Source organism: Cyprinodon variegatus, unplaced genomic scaffold, assembly GCF_000732505.1.
Source record: "Cyprinodon variegatus isolate N-32 unplaced genomic scaffold, C_variegatus-1.0 Scaffold28, whole genome shotgun sequence".
NCBI lineage: Eukaryota > Metazoa > Chordata > Actinopteri > Cyprinodontiformes > Cyprinodontidae > Cyprinodon > Cyprinodon variegatus.
This window is the reverse complement of record NW_015150481.1, coordinates 2,044,698-2,067,815: the sequence shown is the minus strand read 5'-3', so window position 1 is coordinate 2,067,815 and position 23,118 is coordinate 2,044,698. Positions and strand designations below refer to the sequence as shown.

General features: G+C 39.3%; 1 protein-coding gene across 4 annotated transcripts in view; it reads right to left on the bottom strand.

Moving 5' to 3' along the window:
- Window positions 1-339: 339 nt before the first annotated feature.
- celsr1 (cadherin, EGF LAG seven-pass G-type receptor 1) overlaps window positions 340-23,118 on the bottom strand; it is a 97,481-nt gene continuing 74,702 nt past the window's right edge. Inside the window, exons 9-37 of one of the 4 annotated variants that reach the window (XM_015397527.1) lie at window positions 21,672-21,835; window positions 21,399-21,524; window positions 19,142-19,308; window positions 18,858-19,043; window positions 18,653-18,766; window positions 18,382-18,556; window positions 17,673-17,814; window positions 17,015-17,135; window positions 16,280-16,463; window positions 15,296-15,397; window positions 14,022-14,113; window positions 13,634-13,843; window positions 12,908-13,091; window positions 12,661-12,804; window positions 12,395-12,578; window positions 11,320-11,487; window positions 11,068-11,194; window positions 10,781-10,981; window positions 9,512-9,686; window positions 8,273-8,385; window positions 7,961-8,040; window positions 7,744-7,870; window positions 7,534-7,659; window positions 7,289-7,422; window positions 4,598-4,695; window positions 4,349-4,492; window positions 2,848-3,111; window positions 2,392-2,770; window positions 340-1,470 (exon numbers count right to left, since the gene is read on the bottom strand). In XM_015397527.1, coding sequence (XP_015253013.1) covers window positions 1,443-1,470; window positions 2,392-2,770; window positions 2,848-3,111; window positions 4,349-4,492; window positions 4,598-4,695; window positions 7,289-7,422; window positions 7,534-7,659; window positions 7,744-7,870; window positions 7,961-8,040; window positions 8,273-8,385; window positions 9,512-9,686; window positions 10,781-10,981; window positions 11,068-11,194; window positions 11,320-11,487; window positions 12,395-12,578; window positions 12,661-12,804; window positions 12,908-13,091; window positions 13,634-13,843; window positions 14,022-14,113; window positions 15,296-15,397; window positions 16,280-16,463; window positions 17,015-17,135; window positions 17,673-17,814; window positions 18,382-18,556; window positions 18,653-18,766; window positions 18,858-19,043; window positions 19,142-19,308; window positions 21,399-21,524; window positions 21,672-21,835 — 4,459 coding nt within the window. In that variant the 3' untranslated portion in view covers window positions 340-1,442. Of the gene's footprint in view, window positions 1,504-2,391; window positions 2,771-2,847; window positions 3,112-4,348; window positions 4,493-4,597; window positions 4,696-7,288; window positions 7,423-7,533; window positions 7,660-7,743; window positions 7,871-7,960; window positions 8,041-8,272; window positions 8,386-9,511; window positions 9,687-10,780; window positions 10,982-11,067; window positions 11,195-11,319; window positions 11,488-12,394; window positions 12,579-12,660; window positions 12,805-12,907; window positions 13,092-13,633; window positions 13,844-14,021; window positions 14,114-15,295; window positions 15,398-16,279; window positions 16,464-17,014; window positions 17,136-17,672; window positions 17,815-18,381; window positions 18,557-18,652; window positions 18,767-18,857; window positions 19,044-19,141; window positions 19,309-21,398; window positions 21,525-21,671; window positions 21,836-23,118 lie in introns of all 4 variants that reach the window. The other 3 variants (XM_015397543.1, XM_015397535.1, XM_015397554.1) reach the window with 3 other exon arrangements.

Genomic DNA, 23,118 nt, shown 5'->3' with positions numbered 1-23,118 from the left:
TGTGGAATCCCTTTCAAAAAAACACAAAATCAACCTAAAGACAAATACCTGTGACCCAAAAAACTCCAAGTGAAAGAAGCAAAGCAGAAAGTTCTCACGTCTGCCTCAACAAAAGCATTCAAACATAACAGTCGGTATACTGGGAGGGGTTTCCACAATCATTAGGAGTTTGTTTATATTTTACAAACCCATATTAGTATGGTCAGACACTGATGTTGGCTTATCTCAGATTTTGCTAAACTAAGTCATCCTTACCAGTTGTTTTTCTTTGTACCAGCTATGTCTTATTTAGCAGACACAAGAAGGAACCAAACACTTGAAAATTCATAAGGTTGTTTTTAATTTTTTAATCACAATCATCTTTTGTTGGGTTTTTTCCAGTGTCTTTAAAAAACATGAAAAAATAAATATACATAATTTTACAAAACATTTTCCAGTGTTTTAAGATCATACAAAAGCAAAAAAACACTTATCAACAGCAGTGTAAAACAAACTGGCTGTACTGAGCTGCAAAATACAGGGAAATTGGGTTTCTATTAAGAGATGACGGATTTATAAATTAGATCCAACAGTGCCAGGATGAAATGAATGATAAAGGTGAATCCATAGGTGCTTTATTTGTAATTTGTAACTTTGCTTACCAGAAGGGTCCACTATTTAACAAACAGGCAGGTCCCATCAGATGGCAGATTTAGGCTTTGTTTAAAAAAAAAAAACATTTAAACCACTCCTCTCTTGTGAATTGAGCCAGGATTTCTCATACCACCATGAAAACCTGTAAGGTGTGAGTGAATAAGGCCTCAGTCCTACTGTAAAAGGCACAATCTAGTCGTCTTCCCAACATTTTTCAGGCATTTTTAAAATGTTATTTTCAAAGTGTACACATTTGTTCTCGGCTGCAGCTGAAATACAAAATAGATTATTTCTTCTTCACTTAAAAAACAAAATATCTACACCGTAATTACACTCTACATACACTGCACTGAGAGGCTCTTTAGAAACCTTGGAATCCTCGATGCAAGCGTCCCCCAACTGCAGGACTCAAAGGCGTTCGTTGATAACAGTTTGTGTTTGACCCTTGAGGAGAGATTGTAGTCTTTTAAATCCCTTTGGACTACAAATGTACCAGCTTGGGATCATTCATCAGACTTTTCTCTGGCAGATGTCCTCAAGAATCCTCCGATCATTCATTCTGGAAGTGTTCTTTGTTGTGGTTTTGGCACACGTCTTCTCTCCTATACTTTTCCCTTTATTCTCTCTCATATCCTTATCTCTGGTGTCCCAGGTATTCCTAATGTCTGCCATTAATACTGCACGCTTAAACATGAAAGAGGGATACAGGCGGGTAGATCACCCAAAGTTCACCCTCTCTCCATCTTCATCTCACTTCGATTTAATTTTCTTCCCTTCTCGGCTCACGTCCCGTCTGCAGGCTTCTCCTCTCACAGGGGTGGGCTAGTCTCGAACTCCCTGACGAGTCAGATTGAAGTCTCGTTACTGCCACTGGCGGGCGGGGAGAAAGGAGAGGGAGGGGATGCAGGGAGGCAGTAATTAGGGAGAGGAGGGAAAAAGGAGAACATGCAAGGTGAAAAATGGATGCAGGGATGCAGGAGGTCCTCGTGCAGCAGCTAAGCAGGACGGGTGCATCATTTTCATGCTAAGGTAAAGTTATTTATAATGTTCACATTATGTCAGGGTGCAACCACAAGCTTCAATGCATTACACTGGGATTTTATAAAGCACTGGAATAAAGCATGATTTTAGAGGAGAAATGCAAGTTTTTTCCTAAATATACAAGCAAAATATGCTGTCTCTACAATTTTCTTGATCTTTTTGTTTGTTCTCTTAAAGTCCTTTGAGATTCTTCAAAGGAAAGTTCTTTCCATTGGTCTTTTCAGAGTAAAAGGGGCTTAAACACAAATACACTCTAGGTTTTATTTTCTCTTAACTGTAAAAACCATGTGTCATTTTTATTCCTCTTCCTGATTATGTGCTACTTTCTGTTGGTCGGTCTCATTAACTTCTAAAATACTTTGAAGCTTGTGGCTATAATGTGATGAAATGTGTAAAAAAGCTATATTATATTACACTTACTTAAATGACCAGCCTTATATAGTGTATAATATAAGAATAATTAAACTTTATTGATCTCACATTGTAGAAATTTACCTCTACATTTAACTCATCCCCTTACGGAGTAACGGGCTGCCATTGTGCAGCGCCTGGGGAGCAATCACTGCTCTAACCCACTAGGCCAACACTCCACCACTAAGGCTTCCTATTGCTCAATTAATGAAGGTGTTAACTTAACGATGACTACTTCTGCTATGTTAGTCATGCGAAGAAGCTGTGTCAAACAATTGCTGCTGCATGCCGCAGTTTATCGCTTACTCTGAGTCGGAGTGGTTTCCTCCATTCACTGTCCCGGTCTTTAAGTGCATGGCCACACCCCCATTGGTTTCCCGATAGATGCCCCCTAGTGGTGGACCGGAGGGAATCTGAGGGCGGGGAGTGATGGGTGGCTTCACCAGAGATCCGCGCTCGTGGTTGCCAAGGCGAGCTCCGTCGTTGGAGGCCTGCGACGACGGCCGGGAGGAGGGGTTCATAATGTTGACGGAGGAGGGAGGCAGGCCCGAGGTGTTGTTGTTGTTGATGGGCGGGGGAGAGGTGATGGTGGGGGAGCTGTAGTCGCTCAGCTTCTCCCTCATACGGTTCTTCATATTCTTGTCATTCAGAGGAGGAGGATAGCTGATCTTGTTCTTTAGGATACCTGAATAGTAGGAACGACCGGGTTAGAGCGTTTGAGGTTGAGTCGTTAAACTTCTCATCACAGGTGCGTTACTTTACCTTTCCTCTGCTCTGGCTGGTGGTTGCTGTTGGGTTGGCCAGGAGGCGCCAGGTCTTTGCCGTTACCAGGCATCTCCTTGTCTCCCTCCAGGGGAGCTTCCCTCTCCGTTTCACCGATGTGGTTCAGTTTATTTTCCGGATGCTGTTCCACGTTCACCTTTGTCTCCACCCTCAGCCTGTCTGTCCCACCTGGGTCCTCGCTGTCACTAGCTGTGGTGCCCCCTGTTGGCCAGTAAGGTCTTACATGATTGGAAACTGAATCACCTATGAGGAAAAGGAGGCATGCAGAGAAAAGGTTAAAATTATATATATATTTTTAAAATAAAACTGGGAGAAAAATCAGTAACTTTGTTGCAAAATTAAAATAACTCTCATGTGTCTCTCTGTGATAGTAGTTAGGTTAAATTAAATATGTTGATGTCATCATAGGGATTCATGTGCGTACAAAACATTTATTAACTGTTGATTGAGCTGTTTCCTTTGCAGCTCTAAGAGCAGAGGTCATGAACAGAGCACGTCAAATGACATTGCCTGAAGGCTAAATTAACTGATAAAGTGTCTCCTTTAGTTTGAAAAAGAAAATAGGCAGAAAATGTGTCATTTTCTGTCAAAAAATCACTACCATTAATGGTAGAGGAGCTAATCCTTTATTTTATTTTTCTATTTTTATTTTTTTAACTTGATGGAGGCAAACAGCCTAATTTTTGGGATTGGATTGCAACATTCCTACCTTTGGAACTTTTTTGCACCTCTTATACTGGAAATACATGTGAAATATTATAACAATTAAATAAAGAAGTAACAGTTACTGATTTGATTAATCAATTTGTTCAAAACTGATAAAGCTCTGGCTATACCTTTTCCATGCATCCAAAATAGTTAAGTTAGGTTATCCGTAATCATTTTCTACATTTGTGCTGCTATATGTTTAGGCTGCTGGAGAACATAGGGGCCACTTTTTATCTTTCTGCTGCATCCTATTTCTAGTCTTCATTCCGCAGCATCAGTTAATTTTTACCTATAACTATGTTCTCTCTGCCTTCTCTTGTCATAGTAGCTTCATCTGGTCTGTTCCTGTTAGGCCTAAACACCATTCTTGAATAAAATATTAGCTGAGCTGTTTAATGATGTTAAGGATTGGCATGTTTTTTAGCGTAGTCTTGTTTCTGTTACTATGGCAAACAGAGAGCGAAATCCTTCTCCGCAAGCTCATCAAGGGGTGAGCATGTCTTATAACTCAATGATTGGATGATATCAACTGGTTTCCTTGACGGAAAATTTTAACCAATCTGACTGTATTGTTTCTGTAAATTGACTTGAGATGATATGCGTTGCGTTGTGAATTGGGGATATTTATAACCCTACAGTTGCTTGCTCAGTTTTGTCCTTCCACTCAATTTTCTATTACTATGCCTCATAATATGCGCATAGCAATACATTTCTTTTCTAAATTCTCTATTTACTTTGATATTTTAACAAGTTTCAGTTTTACCAATGGTACCTTTAGGGGTGCTGTGAAGGGGTCTCTCGTTGTTCCATTTAGTCTTGACATCTAAATCTTCATCCTCACTATCAGAGGAGTGGGAGGAAGCGTAGGAGGAGCTGTGTTCGTCGTCGACAGACATCTCACTGTCTGAGTCAGAGTCTGCCGGGAACAGGGAAGGTAGTAAAACATAATAAACCTCCAGCACTAAAACTAAGACAATTTTTCCACAACATCATCCATGAGCACAAAAAAAAAAACCCTCACCATCTCCTTTGGTGCCATTTCGATGGAAAAGGGGTCCATCAAGATCTGTGTGTCCTTTAGCCGTTCCTGATGAGCTGGGCTTCTGACCCGACTCTTCCCTAGAGATCCAGGAGATCCGGGAGAAGAAGAATGAAGATACAGAGGTATTTAGGGGGAAGTACAGCGTTACTGGAAGTTGATTCAAGCCCGAGCTTGTAGTTTTTGAAAACTAATGATCAAGAGTGAAACATCAGACATCTCTTGTTACAAAACACCAGCTCCCGTTGTTTGCTTTGACAGGACTAAAACAAAAATGTTGTTTTAAGTGTCCATGGGTCTGATGAAAGTAAAAACCTTAAGCATTTACTATCAAATACTACCCATGGTGGAGGATTTATGGGTAACTCATTGTTCAACCAAAACGGGTGCAATTTCAATCTTGAGCAACCAGTTAGTGCCGTTAAATCCAAAGCATAAATTAGGTTTAGATACCTTTACCTGTTGATCGTAAATTACTAGCTGACAGGTCTGGAATGGCATTTTTATTCCCTTTTGTTCTCTTGCAGCCGTTTATTTCAGGTTTGAGAAATTTGCTGGAGGGAAAAATTTGCAACCAGAGACTCTATGCTGTCTGATGGCTGATCAGAGAGAAACTTCTGGATGTAGCTGAGGACTCACAAACAGCTGCAGGGACAAGGTGGAAATGTCCCACTTGAACGGAAACTGTCCCCATCTCGTCTTAAAGTCTTAAAACCACAATAATAAAAAGTCCATGCATTAGAAATAATTTGAAAAGCGTTCATTGGATCTAACCGTTTCTTTAAAAAAAAACTGAACTGCATCTCTTGAAATGAGCTTGTGGTTTGCGGTTTTCTGCATTTTGAAAATTAAAAATAGCTACAGTAGATGGGATAGTCATCATATCTAATTATTCTATGACGAATCAAGCAGCTCTCCTTCCATAGTTGTGTTTGTAAGATAAAACTTGAAAATAATTTTATGTTCTAAGCATTTTTAGTGTAATTCTTTTCCTTACCTCAGATATGTAAATTATTGGGTCTATAAATGACTATTTTTCTTTTTTATTATTTCAGGTAATAACTTTGAAGTAAGATCTCTTTGTCTTCTGGATTTCAGGCAAAAGCAAAAACAAAAAAAAAGAGTTATGCAACCTACATAATTTACATAATAACGGAGTAAGTAACTGTGTTAGTCTTTCATTGAAAAAGTAAATACTTTTCACATAATGGTAACACTGTTGCATCTCCTGAAATTAATGCAGCAACTCGATCAATCAATGTGAATTCTCATAAACACACCGTCTCCGCAGCATATCAACACTGACTGACAACCGGCTGCCTTTAATCTACACGTACTTTTCCTCACTGCTATACTGGTGTTGCTTGCATATTTTACATTTCTTTCCACAGAAATATACTAGTTCTGACAGGTTTTTTTTTTATGGAATAGTGTAATCCTTTTTGAATTCTGCTGCAAAGTAGCCTATATTTCATTTCTGTTGAATTGCTTAATAAGCAGGATTTTTCAGCTTCATACCTATTTTATAGCTGTTTAAAAACTGTCAACTTGCAAAAATATAAAGTAAAATATAAAGTTCTAAAACACCTTATTGTTCTTTTATCATAAAGAAAAAAAAATCACTATATCTACATTACAATAGTCAAAGCAAACATGTAAAAATACTTCTGATTAGTATTCACTGTTTTTAAATGTGTAATCCTTTTATGTATTAATTTATTAATTAATAACAAACATCTTCAAGTCTTTAGTTGTATTTAGAATTGCAATAATGAAAAGCTATCAAATTTCTTCTACATTTTAGATAATAAAAAGTAACTTGATAGTTACTTTAGCTAGTAACCAGTTACTTTGATTGAGCAGTAAGTAAATAAATAACTAAAAAGTTACCAGAAGTAGTTACTGTTTTGAGTACAATTCCAATCACTGCTTACACATTTATGAGAAAATGTTATTGCATCATTATTTGCTAAATTGTCAAATCATTACATTGCTGGTGTTCAGGATGATAATGCTCCACTAAACACTCAAAATCTCATAACATAAATAGTAACTAGACACAATTATGTTTTTGTTTTTTTTGTTTTTTACACAGTAGGTTTTATTAAGATTGAATTTACTGTCATTTGTGTGGTGTGTTTTTCTTTTATGGGGCAACAAGCCATGCACTGGAAAATCAAAGCATGGTCATTCAATGCAGGTACCATCATACAGCAGCATGCATGATGTGACAGAAAAAGAAAGAAATAAGGAAAAATTTTGTCAGCTATTCTGAACGTAGGGAAATTTGCCAATGGAAGAGTATGATTTCTATTTAAAATGAGAAAAATAACCATTAATCTTATTTCAAGTGCTTAATATCTAAATATCTTATTTAAAAAAATACTTATTTCATTGGCAGATCATCTTATTTTCTGGCTCAAATTTAGGGTAAACAAACTTTTTACTTCCTTTTAGTCAGTTTTTCCAGCTTGGATAAAGAAATCAGGAGTAAATGGCATACAGCCAGCATAGCTTGCAAAGGGCTTTGTGTGTATTAGTAAGTGTGAGACATATGATGCATTGACAGACAAGCAGAAAAAATTGGGAACAAAGACAGAAATCTCCATATAGCGACACGTATCATGCAGGATTCTAGTAAAAGCAGCCATGCGGTCAGTGGCAGTTGTGTACCTGTGTGCGTAAGCCAGGTAGCTGCTGCGGCTCTTGGCTGACCTGAGTGTACTGTCCAAGGAGACGTTGGACTCCCCGATGGCTGTGCGATACAGCGGGCCGTCCTCTGCGTACGTGTTGCAGTTGAGAGAGCGCTGAGGATAAAGAACAAAAGCAGACTGATCTGAAAAAAATGTAGATTTTACATCTTAGAGATCATCTAGCTTTTAAGTGCATTCCTGAATAATGAAAGTAAATCCACTTACGGTAAGTAGGGACGCCCTGGTGGTGCTGGAGTCGTCCTGGACCGTCTTTTTACCTGTGAAGACATTCTTGAGGTTTTTCCTCACTTCTTTGTTGAAGATCACATGAAAGAAGAAGATGAAGACTCCCTGTTGAAGACATTAAAAAACATGTGTAAGCTCACTAATCACAGATAGGATTCATTTTGGGTTTAAAAGGTCACATATTTTTACCTGTAAGCAGCTGAAGATAGCAAACAGATAGTGGAAAGTCATTACATCGCTGTTGACAGCCATGAGGCCGAGCAACCAGGTGGCGCTGATAAGTAGCAGGAGGAGAAAGGCCATACGCAGCGCAGGACTGAGTAAAAAAAAAAAAAAAAAAAGTGAGGTTACATAAATGACTTGATGCTTTGATCTACCTTGAATAGTTAGAGGCTAAGACACCTACATAGCTCCTGATTTCTCCACAACCTTCTGCCTTCGACCACAGGAAGCCTTCGCAGCTAAAACGAAGATCACTATATTCACCTTAAATGAGGAGAAAATAAACAACAATTAGTTTTTAACGCTACTGTACATAGCTGCCTTGATGCACCTGCTTTTAAGGTGCAATGAAAAGAAATAATCTGATATATTGAATATTATGAAAGAAATAGAAGTGAAAGCATTCTCTAAAGAATTTACTTTTTGATTTTGGATGAAAACTAAATCTGGTGATATATGCATTATATGAAAAAAAAAATTATTTTCATGCACGTACAAGAACGACCACGAAAATGGGTCCTGCGAAGCTCCAGATCAGAGTGTCATGAACGGAAAGCCAGCAGAAATCTGGGTTTCCGTAACCTTGAGGGTCTAGGCCGACTGCCAAACCTACACAGAAAAATAAATATGGCAACATTATTTTTCCAAACATCAAAATATTTAAAGTTACAGTTCTTTCAGACATCTCTCTCATTCTGAGATGTGGGTCTTAGATTCATGTTTAGTATGAATCCTAATAAACTTTAACACCTGAGACAAATTACTAAACTCCCCCATAGCTACAGCTAAAATTAACGTATATTTTTTCACAAAACAGCCAGGCGAAATCCCCAAATCTTTAGCTAATGATATTAGCTATGACATTTTACTTGTAAATTCCTGTAAGAAAATATTTAACCTTTAAATAGCAACCATGTCCTCTGCATCCCCCTGTCACTTCCCGATCCGTCCCGGAAGCATCCGTACCAACAGCTCATTTGCGCAGGTGCAACCAGATATACATCCGGTTTTCTATAAATATTGTAATTATGGTACTAGAATTACTTATTTCTATCCTTAACTCACTAAAGAATGCTAATACACATCTTTAAAAATGTTTTATGACTTTTTTGAGACAATTTTGAAGTTTTTTATAATTTCTCCGTTAGACTGCTTGTCTGACGTCATCATCGGACATGAGTAGTCTGGCAAAATAAGATTAAACCATGTTGACCTGCATTTTTTTTCTTTCTTTAGATTCCACACTAAATACCATAATATTAAATAGGAAGGAAACATAAAACTCTAAAAGACTAGATTTATGTTTAAATCCAAAGTTGAAGTAGCATAGAATCCCATTTCTGTTACAAATCGGGCACAGATGAGTGATAAAACAGAAAGGACTTTAAGGCATTTATTTTCTCAGGAAATACATGATTAACCTTTAACACATTATAGTTGAGTACACTTACTCTTTTTAAGGAGGGAAAAACATAATTTAGGTATTTTTTACAAAAGGAAATCAAGGGCCACCCGGATGTATATCTGGTTGCGCATGCGCAAATGAACTGACGGTACAGATCTTGCTTCCTAATTGGACAGATCGGGTAGTAACCCCCTTCCAAAGCACATTTTGGGTGCTAATATCTTCAAGCAAAATATCTATTATGAGGCTGTCGTCCAAACAGGCTCCATTTTTTTATTTATTTTTTATTTAGATGCAATAGAAACTGCCTTGTCTCTGAATTCTTCCTACCGGTGATGACAGCGGGTATGCCCCAGCCAATGGCGTAGTAGAACCTCATGTGTCCATGGTTGATGTTTCGCAACTCGGTCAACATACGGTAAATGTGCAGACCCTCAACGAACATCCAGGCGAAAGTGCACATGTAGAAGTAGTGGAGGAGGATGGCTATTACGGTACACACAAACTGGAAGGAAAAGGACAATATGGGGGAAAAAACAAGCAAAAGAAAGGAAAGGTTAATAGACTCCTCAAGCTTAACTACTTTATCATCCTAATTCCAGCCTTTACATTGCCTCACATTGGCTCCAAGATGTAGAAAAATACCCCTAAGACATTGAAAATTAATTAACTATAGTTGATGATCTAATGATTTGTTCTCTTGCCTTTCTCCCTTTCAATTTCTTTTTTGCTTCATCCTCCATCTTAATTATCTATTTAGGAATGTTGTGAGTCAGAGGATGTCTTTTATAATACATTTGAACAACTCTAAGTATGTCTGCAGAGATCAGAGAAAGAAAAACAGAGAAGTTGCTCTGACTGATTATAAATCTTGCAGCATATTGCCTCGGGCACAGACTGACAACATTCCACAGGTTGAACCTGAACTCACACACACACTCACACACTTAAACTCAAAATGATCAACTTCCACTTAAGGCAAGAAAATAGATTAATATGGCTCTAATTAGAAGCTATATTCTATATACGTACAGATAGCCAGACACATCCAAAGTCAAATCCCAGCACAATAAAAGTTGGGACTCTTCATCGTTTAGCCCTTAACTCCACGTGATTTTATTTTTGATTCTGCTGCATAAGTCTGCACTGATTCATGGCCTTGTGAACAATGCAATAGAAGAAGATTTGATAAAAAACTGCTAAACATAACCACAAATCTAAAAAAGGTGACATGGCTCAGTCTGTGAGTAGGATGTGGATTCCAAGCATAAAGCCAAATCACAGAAACGCCAGTCTAAAAATTGATCTTCTTCCACAGTGATCGAACTTCTAAGGAATAAATCTTACAAAAATCCTAGAGAGAAAAGTTTAAGACATTCAAGGACCAAACCTGTCCTCTGATTACTAAGCTGCCAGAGATTATCCAATGACACACAAGTGTGTGCATATTTAGCAATTAAAAACATTTCCATTTCTGCATTGCAGACACAGAAATCTGTTTCTTCGCAGCTAAATGTATTTATCAAACCTATAGACTTAGAGATCTGAGAACAAGTAAACATCCCAAATGTTTATATCTTCATTTGTACACCAACTGACCATGTTGTCCGTCTGATTGATGCCTAGCAGGAAGACCAGCTCGGAGAAGAAGAGCGTCGCCACCAGGTTCCTGTGGATGGCGTGCAGGTTGGATCGGAGTCGGTGCAGAAGGCACAGAAGGATGAAGGTGAGAAGGAGGAGGAACAGGGAGATGGAGACTGTGGTGTAAGTGACGATCTTCAGTGGGAGGACATCGCCATGCTGGTTTGGGAAAGAAACCAAAGTCACCGGGTTAAGCTGCAGAACAGGCTGAGCGGCAAGGTTGGAATGAAACCTCCTGACTCTACCTCTCTCTTGGAGATGTCCATCAGCACAGCGAAGCTAGTCATGTGATTACACTGGCAGCTAATGTGAGTGTTGTTCCTGTCTAGCACCTCGCAGCCTTTGGAGGACCACCCGCCTGTACCTCCAATCCTAAACCAGACAGGGTTTCAGTAAAATGGGCTAAAACAGAAGCATTTATGAACGAATTCCCTGTGAAAAATTTTTTTTTATAACATTTTAGCCACCAATCATGGATGTGACTGCAGGTAACTCACGAGGAAGAGTGGTCCCAGTAAACACAGACTGGTTTTGTCCGCTCCTCTGTCTCCAGCAGAGTGTACTCCAAGGTGATGGGTGGGTCCAGGACTGAAGGAAAGGGTGGACCTTCACTGTGGACTGTGGCGCTTACTATTGCTGTGTTGATCACTGGACGGTTGGGAACCCTGCAATTCAAGGCACAGTTACACATCCCTTTCTCTTTTTTTTTTGTTTTTGCTGCTCTAGTGGTTCGATTTTTCATCAATAGGCTGACAAGAAACGGGGTATGAGAGAGGGGAGAGACACATTGCAAAGGACCACAGGTCGGACTCGAACCCAGTCGGCCGCGTCGAGGACCAAGGCCTCCATACATGGGTGTGTGCGCGCTAACCGCTGCACCACCTGCACGCCCCGTTACAGGTTTCTTTAATACAGATTAGCATTTCACCGTTCATTAAAACCCATATATGTTAGGGTTTTCTTCTGCCTTCTTTGCATGAAAAATAATGCAGTAGTAAGTTATTGACTGGTAACATGGTTTATTTGATTATGTGCTCATCTGAAAATCCACAGTTACCAGATCAGGCTAATGAAAACACTCTTCGGTGTGGAAGTTGGATTAAGAAGACTCAAAGTCACTATGTGTTTCTAAATGAGCTGGTGATGAAAATTAGCTATTATTATGTCTACTCATATGGAAAAGTTAGCAGTAATTAAAAAAATCTCTGAACTCAGATACATTTCTACATTTTAGATTAAATATATTGTATACAAATATTTTAGTAATTGAAACTGTACTAATCTTGTTAACAGGGGATATGAAATTGTTTAATTATGGATTAGGTTTCAGCAATTTCTCTCTGTTAAGAGAATAGATAGAGTCCCTGTTTTACTGTGACTTCTTTCACACAGTCTTACAATTCTTCTGCTCAAACCATAATATCTGATAGTCTGATTGCAGCAGAAAGGCCAAAAGCAATTATGTTTATTACACTTCTTAAGGAGCTTTATAAAACAGAAGGCCAGAAACTGGATACACATCTCATGTACTTTGAGTATGACTGAGTAAAAACTGAATGTCACAAACCGTACCTCAAATTCCTCCGGTCTGAGTCGTATCTTTCTGGGAGTAGCTGGCCCAGCGACTTGTAAACAATGACGACGGCCACCATTTTAGGTTTGGGTGGCTCTAGGTGACGTCGTGTTCTTTCAGACGCCCTGTGCTCCTCCCCTTTAGGGTGACCAGTCTGGGTTTGAGGTTCTGGAGTTGGCTTCTCTGTGGCAAAAAGAGGAAAGAGCTGATGGATCAGAATGTAGTAAAAGAGGCAGAGTAGTTCTGATTTAGATTTGGTTCTTACCTTTTTGGACATGACCTTGCAAGTTAAAAACTGGGAAGTGGACGGAAGATCCAAGCTCTTTGGGGTAAGACTCCTGGATGTCTTTAAAGCGAGGTAGCGTTGCCTTCTCTGGGTCTGACACATCCAAGTAGTCAACAGTTAATACTGTGGAACAGAAGAAGAGGACAACATACATGAAGCAAAGCCAACAGAAACAATACACGACATATGGACATATGAGCAATTTGAACACTGTTCAATGACTTACTCATGTTGTCAGTGACAATGGTGAATGGTTTGAGGTGGGTTTTCCTGACATTTTGGGCCAAGGTGTTGGCATAGTCCTCAAAGTTGCGAAGCAGGTGTGCGGTGCCGCCTTCTGTCCTCTGGATTTGGTCCCAGTGGTCCTTGGTGCCGGGGTCCAGAATGGCACTGCCTGCTCGCACCAAATTCTGACAAAAACAAAACAATTAAACTTTCTACAAAGATATCAACCCCTACTTAGGTTATGAGATGGACATGTGAACTTGACATTCAGGTGAGGCCAATGTGTTTGAATCTGTATAACTAAGGAGAGGATAATAGGAAGTTAGAAACTTGTCTAAACTTGTAAGTAAATAGAATCAGTGGCATTTTTTTGGATAATGCTAAAATAGGCAATTGCCCAGGGAGAAAGTACTAAGGTTCAAACACGTGCACCAGATTAAAATACCTTTTCTGACAGAGGCTCCCTAAACAAGTTTTCTATTATTTTATCAAATGTCAATGATAGTATGTGCCGCTTACTTGCTGCTGAGAATAAGATGACTGGATCATAAGTTGTGTGTAGAATTTCCTCACATTTTACCCTCAATCAGAATCACAAATGATTTCCTGCATTCTATTTGGTTGAAGGGGAATCACCCATCGGTCAATTTATCTCAAAAAAACGCACATTTTACATTGAGTATTAATCCTATTGGTTGTTAAAATTAGTTATTTTTCTCTTTTGTACCTCATTGAACTTTGCATCCTTCATGGCAGTGAGATTTAGGCCAGACTGCCGGCTTTCGTACTTCAGCACTTGATTCAGAAGCTGGGACGCCATCTTGACATCGTTGCCGTAGAAGTGCGGCTTCTTATTCGTGGCACTGTGCAGCAAACGCACAATGTCTTTGGACTGTTCACTATTCATCTTAAAGCTGTTGCGACGCAGCTCCTCATTCTGGAAAAGGTTATTCGGAAACAGCAAAAATTAGAACCCAAATAGTTGTAGAACCAATATAAGCTTTGGTCGCTCCAGGCAGATCATTGAAAATGATTCAAAAACAGAAAATCAGATGAGTATATGTGCAGTAGCTTGTTAACTATAAGTGATTTTAAATGCTACGAGGAGTGCTCACCATCTTCTTCAAACTGGATAAAGTCTCTGTGGTACAGTTAAAAAGTTCAGGAGACAACCAGCCCTTATCAGTACAATGACGAATAGCTGTACCTGGAAAGAACAAAGAAACATTTGCTTTACCATCTCTTTAAATGCTTATGCATAAAGGGAATTTTGGGAAAGAAAATATCTTCCTCAAAGTGACCAAGGTTTCCTAGAAACAAATAAGTAAACCCTGCAGTGAGGGTCCAAAAGAAAATCAAGCCTATCTATCTAACAACACAGAGTAGCAGTGAAGCGAAAGGTACACCTTTAGCTCCTAATGTACCTGGTGTTTTTCCAGGAGTGTTAAGGAGCAAACCTGTGCATGACTCCCTAGCGTGAAAGCTCTGCTGGATTATACGCATTAATAAAAGATCCCCATTACTGTGATTTGAACCTGTGTAGGTGTGTTTGCACGCCTTAAAAGACTAGCTGACAAAAGAACAGCTGCACATATAGTTTAACTGATACATACAATAAATTGTCATTTTGATATCACCGCATGTCAGGGCTAAAAAGCTTCAGATCATTTCTCATTTGTGTGGATTTTTCTTTTCGCTAAAGCTTTTTAATTTGCATTTATCAAAATGATTTGTTTCTCTGCATAGTTAGACATTTTTTTGTCCAAATAAAGAGTGCATTGTAAAGGCATGGGCTTTGTAACCAAGATTCAGCTTAGTCAGAGTTTTTATTGGCTGTTTGAAAAATAGAAAATAAGAAGGGCTGCCCTTCCCCAACTTGTTAAATGACTTTATAACATCAGATTGCAGGCTAGCTACCTAAGCAAACAACCTTCGTAATTTTAATTATATTATTCTGTAAAGTGCAAAAAAAATTAACAATACCCAAATTAACAATGTTATAGAGAAGCTATTTTAACTTTTATCTCTATCAAAAAAGCAATTACATAAAGGTTCACCTTTTGCTTTTAAAGTATTTGTGTGAAAACCCTTAACCAATTGTATATTTAATCAAATTTACAACACAATGCGACAGTCATTCTAGCCACAATCCAGCTCTTTTCGGAGCTACCATTAACAGGATTTTCCTGATTTATTTTTATTTTAAAGTTGATAGGTAGTTCAAAGAGTAAAAAACAAAAAAAAAGCTGCAATGCAAAAAAAGTTGATGAAACAATCAGTTTGCGTTTATAACCACTGCAACAATCAGGTGTTTCTCATCTTAGCTTCAGTGACATTACAAGCTTATACACTCAGAATCAGTTAAGAAAGGGATCATTATGTTACCCACCGATGGATCCTTTGGGACAGTCCATAGCAGCAGGGCGTCCAAATTTGGTCTTTGGCCACCAAATGCCAGCATCAAATGCCTTTGGGCAGTGTTCATACACAACTGCAAAGAAAACAGAATTATTTCAAGCAAAAAACATTACTTAGGATGTCAATCCAGGACTGTTTTCCATGAAGCATTCCCCTTAGATGTAAATTCCTTTTCTTGTAGGTCACCAACTGGTCCATTTATGCCAGATTGGCATGGGAGACTAAACTAAACTAATCCCATCAGACTTTTAGATAAGCTCTGATAGACAATTAACATCTGGACCTAGAGCTTTTAACTATTTACATAGTTTTCTATTGAACATTGTGAGCCTCTTCATTGTCTTGATAGAACTATCTACTCTAAGGTGACTTTTTGAGCAAGTATTCATCCATCAAAAGATCCACAGTTCAGAATCGTTTGGATAAAAATTGTATTTGCCCTTTTGACACAATAACAAAACCCCTGGTTTGGGCTGTTTGTTTATATCAGGTCTGGATGAGAATCTGCTTCAATTTATGATCATTTATCAAAATGATTTCACAGAAAGAGGAACTGTACAGTGTGTTTAAAGTCTGAACATGTTCCATCAGCTCAGCTCAGAAAAAGAGTCATGCTAGGTCAATCAGTGACATTGGTTTTTGTTTTCTATTCATCTAGCCTGTATTATCTAAGTGCCGAATCATTGCCAGGACTGTCCACATGCCAGGATTGCCTCTTCTGCTTCACTGCTTGATGACAAAGATGCAAAGTGGCAATGTGGCAGCGTTTGTTTCCCTCCGACACTTCAGTGATTCATCATGTAACCTTTGTGAACCAGAAACATCACATGCTAGTCCTGGATCATGTTTTTCGAAATAAACTTCTTATCATTATCATCTCTGAATCAATTTTACACGATAAAAATCACCACTGCAGTTTAAGATGACGTGATGATGTGAAATCCCATCCACATACCCTGACATCCTTTAGGTGTTACTTCACCAAATGGGTTATCGCAGCGATTGCACTGAAGGCCGATAGCGCCTCCCTTGCAGGGGCACTGCCCGCTGACTGGGTCGCATGTTCGAGACTCGGAGCCTATGTGGAAACAGTCACAAGGGTAGCAGGTGTCCTCGCCCTCAGGCCGATAGTAGTTATCCTGGGGGGGAAAAGGATCAAACATCAGTGCAAATGATTGATCTTCAACCACCATGCTTGACAACAGCCAAAAGGTGTTTACATTTAATGTTTGCAATTTCAGTAAATGTTGCACCAAGTCATCTTAAGTCATAATGGGGTCAGTTTACCCAAAAATCTTCACCATGATGGCTGACTCTTTCCAATGTGTTCTCCTTTTTCTTAAAAATATTTCTCTTAATAGAATAACAGACTTAAATTTGTTTGAAACTTTAAAGATTCATAGTCCACAACAGTTGCTTCTCTAAAGTCACAGCTGTTGCATTTTTCATGTTAAAACAGAATTTTATGCATCTGATGCCCTGTCCACATATAGATATGCGTAGCTTTACCCACTAATGTATTTTGTTTTTAAAGCTTTGCATCATGAAATATCCCTAAGGGAACACTTTTTTTAAATGTTGGTTCATTTTCTTTCATCTCGTATGACAGATTATAATGGTGTTGTGAAATCTGAATGAACCCAAAAGCACAAATAAAGAAAAGTGGAAAGGTGTGTGTTTGAGTGTGTACCTTGCAGCGGCACTCTCCAGTGGTTTTGTTGCACTCCTTATTAAATCCTTTGCTTGTGTCACAGTTGCAGGGCCCACACACTGGGCTACCCCACCAACCCGGAGGACATGGTTTCTCCACTCTATTGTAAAAGGGTAAGACAAGTGTGCAAAATCAATTAAGCCAGCAAACAAGTTCCCCTTTTTAGAAGTCGTGCTTCGAGGTTGAAGGGGAAAACATCAATCAGGTTATTTACTAAATTCATCTAAAATGTGGGATTTCTGAGTAAACGTCCTCCAGACGTAAGTATTATCACTGTTATGTGATCTGATAGGGGACAGGTGGCAGTATGAGGGCAGATGAGACTTAACACCTGTAGAGGATCAGTGAAGCAAATAGGGGGGAATCCCACATCTTGCTTTAGACAGGAAGTGATGCGTGTCGGTTGGGTTAAGGTTTAGCAGGAAATGACTGCTGTCTGATCTGGGTCGGCTGCTTCACATGAAATCCTTCATCAAAGCATTACAAGTAGATTGGAAAGCATTCCAAAACAATAAGACTGCAGAGATTTATTGGAATGAATTCATTTTTAAGTCTGAATTGTTTTTTTTGAATTGGATTTTTGAATCCTGTGATATATTTTCCAAATTTTAAGAAAAGAATGCATTTAAACCCTTACTTGTTTTCACAGTACTGGCCATAGTAGTTTTCTCCACATTCACAAGTGTATCCGTGGGATGAACTCGGCTTGTGGACACAATTGGAGACATGCTCACAGGGATTGAGCTTACAAGCGTCCACACACTCCTTACCAAAGTAGCCTAGGACACAGAGAGGGAAAAGGGATTGTGATGAATCCCACTAAGTGAAACATGCTGGTGTCTTTTACATACTGACCCCCACACAGACGTTCAAGTTTATTGTAGATCTCACAAAACTTAACTCAAGACCTAAAAAAAAATGAACAGGATCTTGCAAAAATAACTTCTTTGTTACGTTTACAAGATCCTGCAAGTGAATACAGTTTTAGCCATTCAAAATTTCCCCACTTTCCTTGATTAGCCCTTGGCTGGTCCCCTAAAATTCCTTTTTAAACATCAATCTTTGTACTAAAATATTCTTTCTGTCATGATTTGTGGACATTAGGATCTAAAGAGGAGCATCATCTCCTGGTCAGACCCTCTAATTCAGTGGAGTCGGAGTAAAAATTATATAGGCCGAGGAAAAGGCCAGTGGCTGGAAGTTGGAGGGGATTTTTCTGGGAGCTTCAGGGGAGTAGGCTGCCAATCAGCTAGGGTTTGACTGCAAAAGGCCATTTTGAATGGCTGCTACTGTATCTTAGTCTTTCAGGTCTATTTCAAAGCACAGAAAATACGTCCGGTCACTACCTGGGTCACAGACACAGGTGTGTGTGGTCCAGTCATCGCTACAATGGCTGTTCTCAGGACAGATGTTGGAGTCACAAGGGTCTGCCACATCACAGCCATCCTCCACATGGATTTTCAGGCCCTGGGCCATGTTCACATTGGCCACATTGGTAGCGGTCTCTCCCATGCGCACACCCTGAAAGAGACAAAGTTCAGATGACGATGATACTCAAAGAAAAAAAAATGCCCTGAGACAAACAGAAAAGGAGGCATTTTACATGAACAAACCTACCTGTATGCAGCCAACAAATCCTCTATTGACAATGTTTCCCTCTCCAGGCAGCCCTCCAACATGGAGTGTCTCTACCTTCAAACCTGGTAGGTCATTACCAATTTGAACAGACTTCTGCTTAAAAAAAAACACAGACAAAGATGAAGAACTTCTTCCTCCAATAACATCTTAACCTCCCAGTCAACACTAGAAGTGAAAGTTTTACCTTGTACATTCCGTAATCCAAGGAAACAGCTGCCATGTATTTAATTTCTTTGCCATCTTTAATGCTTCTTATTTCTACCAGCAAGTGGTGCCACTCTCCATCATTGACACGGACTTGGGGAAAACCCAATGTTGCCAATAACTTCTCCTTCAACAGCACTTCCATACGGATCTGCTGTTCCCTCACCTAGATGGCGATAAGACGGAGAAATCCAGTGATTTCACCTAAAGTGTTTTGGCTTTTTTTGACAATATTTATTTTTTTGTTGAATTCTGTAGTCTAACCATTATGTTAATGGTAGAGGATGATCCAGCGTTGACCTGCATCAGAGTCCCAGTCGGCTGCCGGGTCCGGAACATGAGACCCATGTACCAGGGAACGGCGACAGTTATATCCGGCTCGCTCCAAGATACCAGTGCCTGGCCATCAAAGAACTGAGGAGAGGGCATCTCTGCAACAAAACAAGGCAGAATTAGACGGTTAGTAGACAAAATATAGTCACAATATTACAATAGGGTATCAACGATTTTTTATTCTTTTAAAGACAAACATCTATCGTCTCACGATCGAGTAGCATTATTCTTGCTGTACAACATTGTTGCTAATGATTTGGTTTTCAGATTTTGTTATTAAATGTAATCCACAGAACCAGGTGAGTCCAACCTGCACAATTAACTAAATTGTACCTATTGGACTCTACTGGTTCAGTGGTTGGGCTGAACGAATACATGACGACATGTTGACTCCACAATGCCCAAAGAGAAGCTCCAACTATAGAACAACAAAGCCCTTCTTTCTTCTTGGTAGAAACTAATAGATAGGGCATAACTTTATAGGAAAGCTTTATTAGCAGAAGGCACTTTGGTAGAGTCGGGTTATAAACTATGGTAAATGGTAAATGGTAAATGGCATGTACTTCTATAGAGCTTCTTCAAGTCAGAGGACTTGACCAGAGCACTTTACACTACATTTCGCCATTTACCCCTTCACGCACACTCTGATGATGGTAAATTACATTGTAGCCACAGCTGCCCTGGGGTTCAGTGACGGGAAGCAAGGCTGCCGCACACTGGCACCACTGGGCCCTCTGACCATCATCAGTAGGCAATGCAGGTGAAACGTCTTTCCCAAAGACACAATGACACTGAAAGTTGGAGCCAGGGCTCGACCCAACAACCCGCCGATTGCAGGGCAAACTCCTGCACCCGACACCACTGTCACCACTACTACTAGAAAACTATGAGCTACTGTAAGAAACTACAACAACAGGATTGTGTTTCCAATGGGGAATTTAGGTGTGATCTGCAACATTTCTGCAAAACTACTGTATCTTTGGATCCTTTAATGATTTTACAGCTTCTCAAAAAACAACTTTTATATTTTACTAAACCTCAGCAGAATCTTGGGAAACTAACAATTGATTTCCATCTAACGTCTATATCAGCTTTTCCTCAAAGGAAGATGATGGCGCTGCTGGGTTATTTAAAAAGGTCAGTGGGTGAGAGACAGGGTACACCCTGGAAAAGTTAGTGGTCCATCACATGACAAGACAGATACAAACACTAAAGACAAACATGCATACACTCCCAGAATACTTATTGCAGCTCAGAGAGACCAATTAAAGCTCAACAGTCATTTTTTTGGACTGTTTGGATGTGGTAAATCTTTAATGCAAAATGGAGAGAAAAACTGGGCAAAAACACTTTAAACACTCATGATTATTGGTGTATTAAACTTTCAAACTTAGGTTGAAAGGGTGGGCAATTTTCTCCAAGATTGATACAAAAAACCCTAGTGGGTGACAGCAGGTCACCTTAGTTTGTCAATGTGAAAGATCCAAAGAGGGGTATCATATTTCCAGTGTGAAAGCAGTGAACTTGAAGAATTAGACTTAATGTGTCAACAAGAGACAGAGCAGCCAAAAAAAACACAAACTGTGATCCTGACCAGGTTCTGATACTGGATACTAGGGCCTGGCACTAGTTTGGTGATTACCTGATAGCAAAGCCAAAAAGGTGAGGCGTTTACACCTTTCTTTGGAAACTTGCCTTGAGGGAAGACATCAGAGTTCTCCCCTTGCCAAAGAAGAAAACTAAGTAGGATGGAGTATAAATAACTTATCATGGCAAAAAAGGAAAGATTTTTGAGTTTGTGCTGAAAACTGATGCAAATATACTGAGTTGGCAGAGAAGGAGTAGCGGGTTCTGTGAATGTGAGAACATTTTTAGTGTTGGGTTCTGGAAGGCAATTCAATTGTTTCTTTAACCTGAAAGTCCAAACCTGAGGTAATGCTTTCTGACTCTACAATAGAGTAGAGGCTTCCCCTAATGCTATTGTGACTAAAGCATGAGTCACGATGAGCTAAAGTCGATCCGCAACAGATCTAATCTCCCTTCTAGATGTACAAGTGAATAAACATGTCCATACAGAAGCAAACAGGTGAGCAAGTAGAAACAAGCAAGAAGTTATGAATTCCCACTGGATCATCTCACCGTTTGTTTTTTGCTTTTTGAAAAAAGTAAGAAAATATACATATCTGACCTTGTTCACAGCTTTTGCCCCCATAGCCAGTAGGACAGTCGCAGCTGTAGGTGTTCCACTTGCTAACGCACACGCCTCCGTTCAGACACACATTGTCTGTGCAGAAGTTCTTCTTTGCTGGACAACCTGGGCATCAGAAACCAGCTTAAACTAACAACTGAGCATTATTTCTGTGCTTTTTGTTAACATTTGCAAAGAAAGCTTAGCAGATATTAGTCCTTCAGATTGTGCTTTGAGAAATGATAAGAAATTGCAGTGCAAACTGGGTCTAACCTGCAGTGGTGCCATTGTTAGCGATGTAGCTGGCCATGTCGATGGGTTTGCTGTCGATAGTTAAGTTTCTCATGCAGCCCACAAAGTTTCTGTTCCTGACTGGGAAGTCCTCAGGCAGATTGGGAACTCCTCCCAGCAACAGAGGGCCAGTCAAGTCCAACGATCTGACCAAGATAAAAAGAGATTGGAGTAACACCAAAAATAGGTAATATCAACATTTCTTATGAGAAAAACTTATAAATTAACCCAAATGACCACAATTACTGACATCCTAGAAAGTGACCTCCCCACACCTCCAGGGTTTAAACATCACTTGACCAAAAGCTGACTGAGGAAAGCCAGACTGTAAAAACATGCTTTTGGTCTTATAGGTTTAAATACTGCACCAAAGCTGATTAAGCCTAAAGCTTCTAGAATGCAAACAATCAAACAGCAAACTGCTTTAAGATACGGTACTTAAAGTGGGGCAACTCTGCATGATGCAACTGAACATGAGTTTAAATGGACGCAATGCAAATTCCAATGTCTGGCTGGGAGCATGAAAAGCTGCATTAAATCAGATATAGAGGAGAAAATACACATACAGAGAGAGAAATCAGCAGGATTTATCCTGAAATGCCATGAACCCCTTGCACAGCAATACCTTAGGAATCTGAGATTCCTTGTTATTTATAAAAAAGAGAGAGATAAGTGAGGTACAGCTTTTTGCAGAATTCATAACCTTTGACCTGTTTTACTTTTTTCTCTGTTGAGTTTTTTGCTAAATAATTCGTCACTTATATGGTTCGTGTTCAAGAAGGGAATCATCAGAAACATGCATAATTCTAGGGCTGACTAAGGCTGCGCGTTCATCAGAGAGGCAGTCAAACACTCATAGTAACTTTGAAGGTTCTGCAAAGATCTACATCGCAGGTGGGAGAAACTACTCTAACTTATTTGATGAATCTGAACAAGAAATTCTTTTCACAGTTTGCAAAGAGCCACTGTGAAGCATGGCAGTGGCAACATCATGCTATGTAAATCTTTTTTTTGTCAGGGATAGAGTAGGATAGAGATACATGGTTGAAGATAACCTGTTGAAGGCTGCTAAGACTTAAGACTAAGATGGAGTTTAGGTTAAAGAATCAATCAAAGCATGTTAATGAGTTAGAATGGCCTAGTCAAAGGCCACCCTTGAATCCAGATTAGAATCTGCACAAGACTGAAATCTGATTAATTTTAAACACTATAGAACAAACGTCAAACACTAGATGTTTAAAGCTGGTAGAGACATAACCTATAAGACCTGCAGAAAAAGACGGTTCTGGAGAATTTGCACTCACAGGCGCTAAATACAACGTTTAATGCTAATAAAGATTTAACCTATCAATCATTTCTTTCCACTTCAGAAATCAGAGCTACTACTTTTTAATCTAAAGAATAAAATTAAAACACTTAGGAACAAACC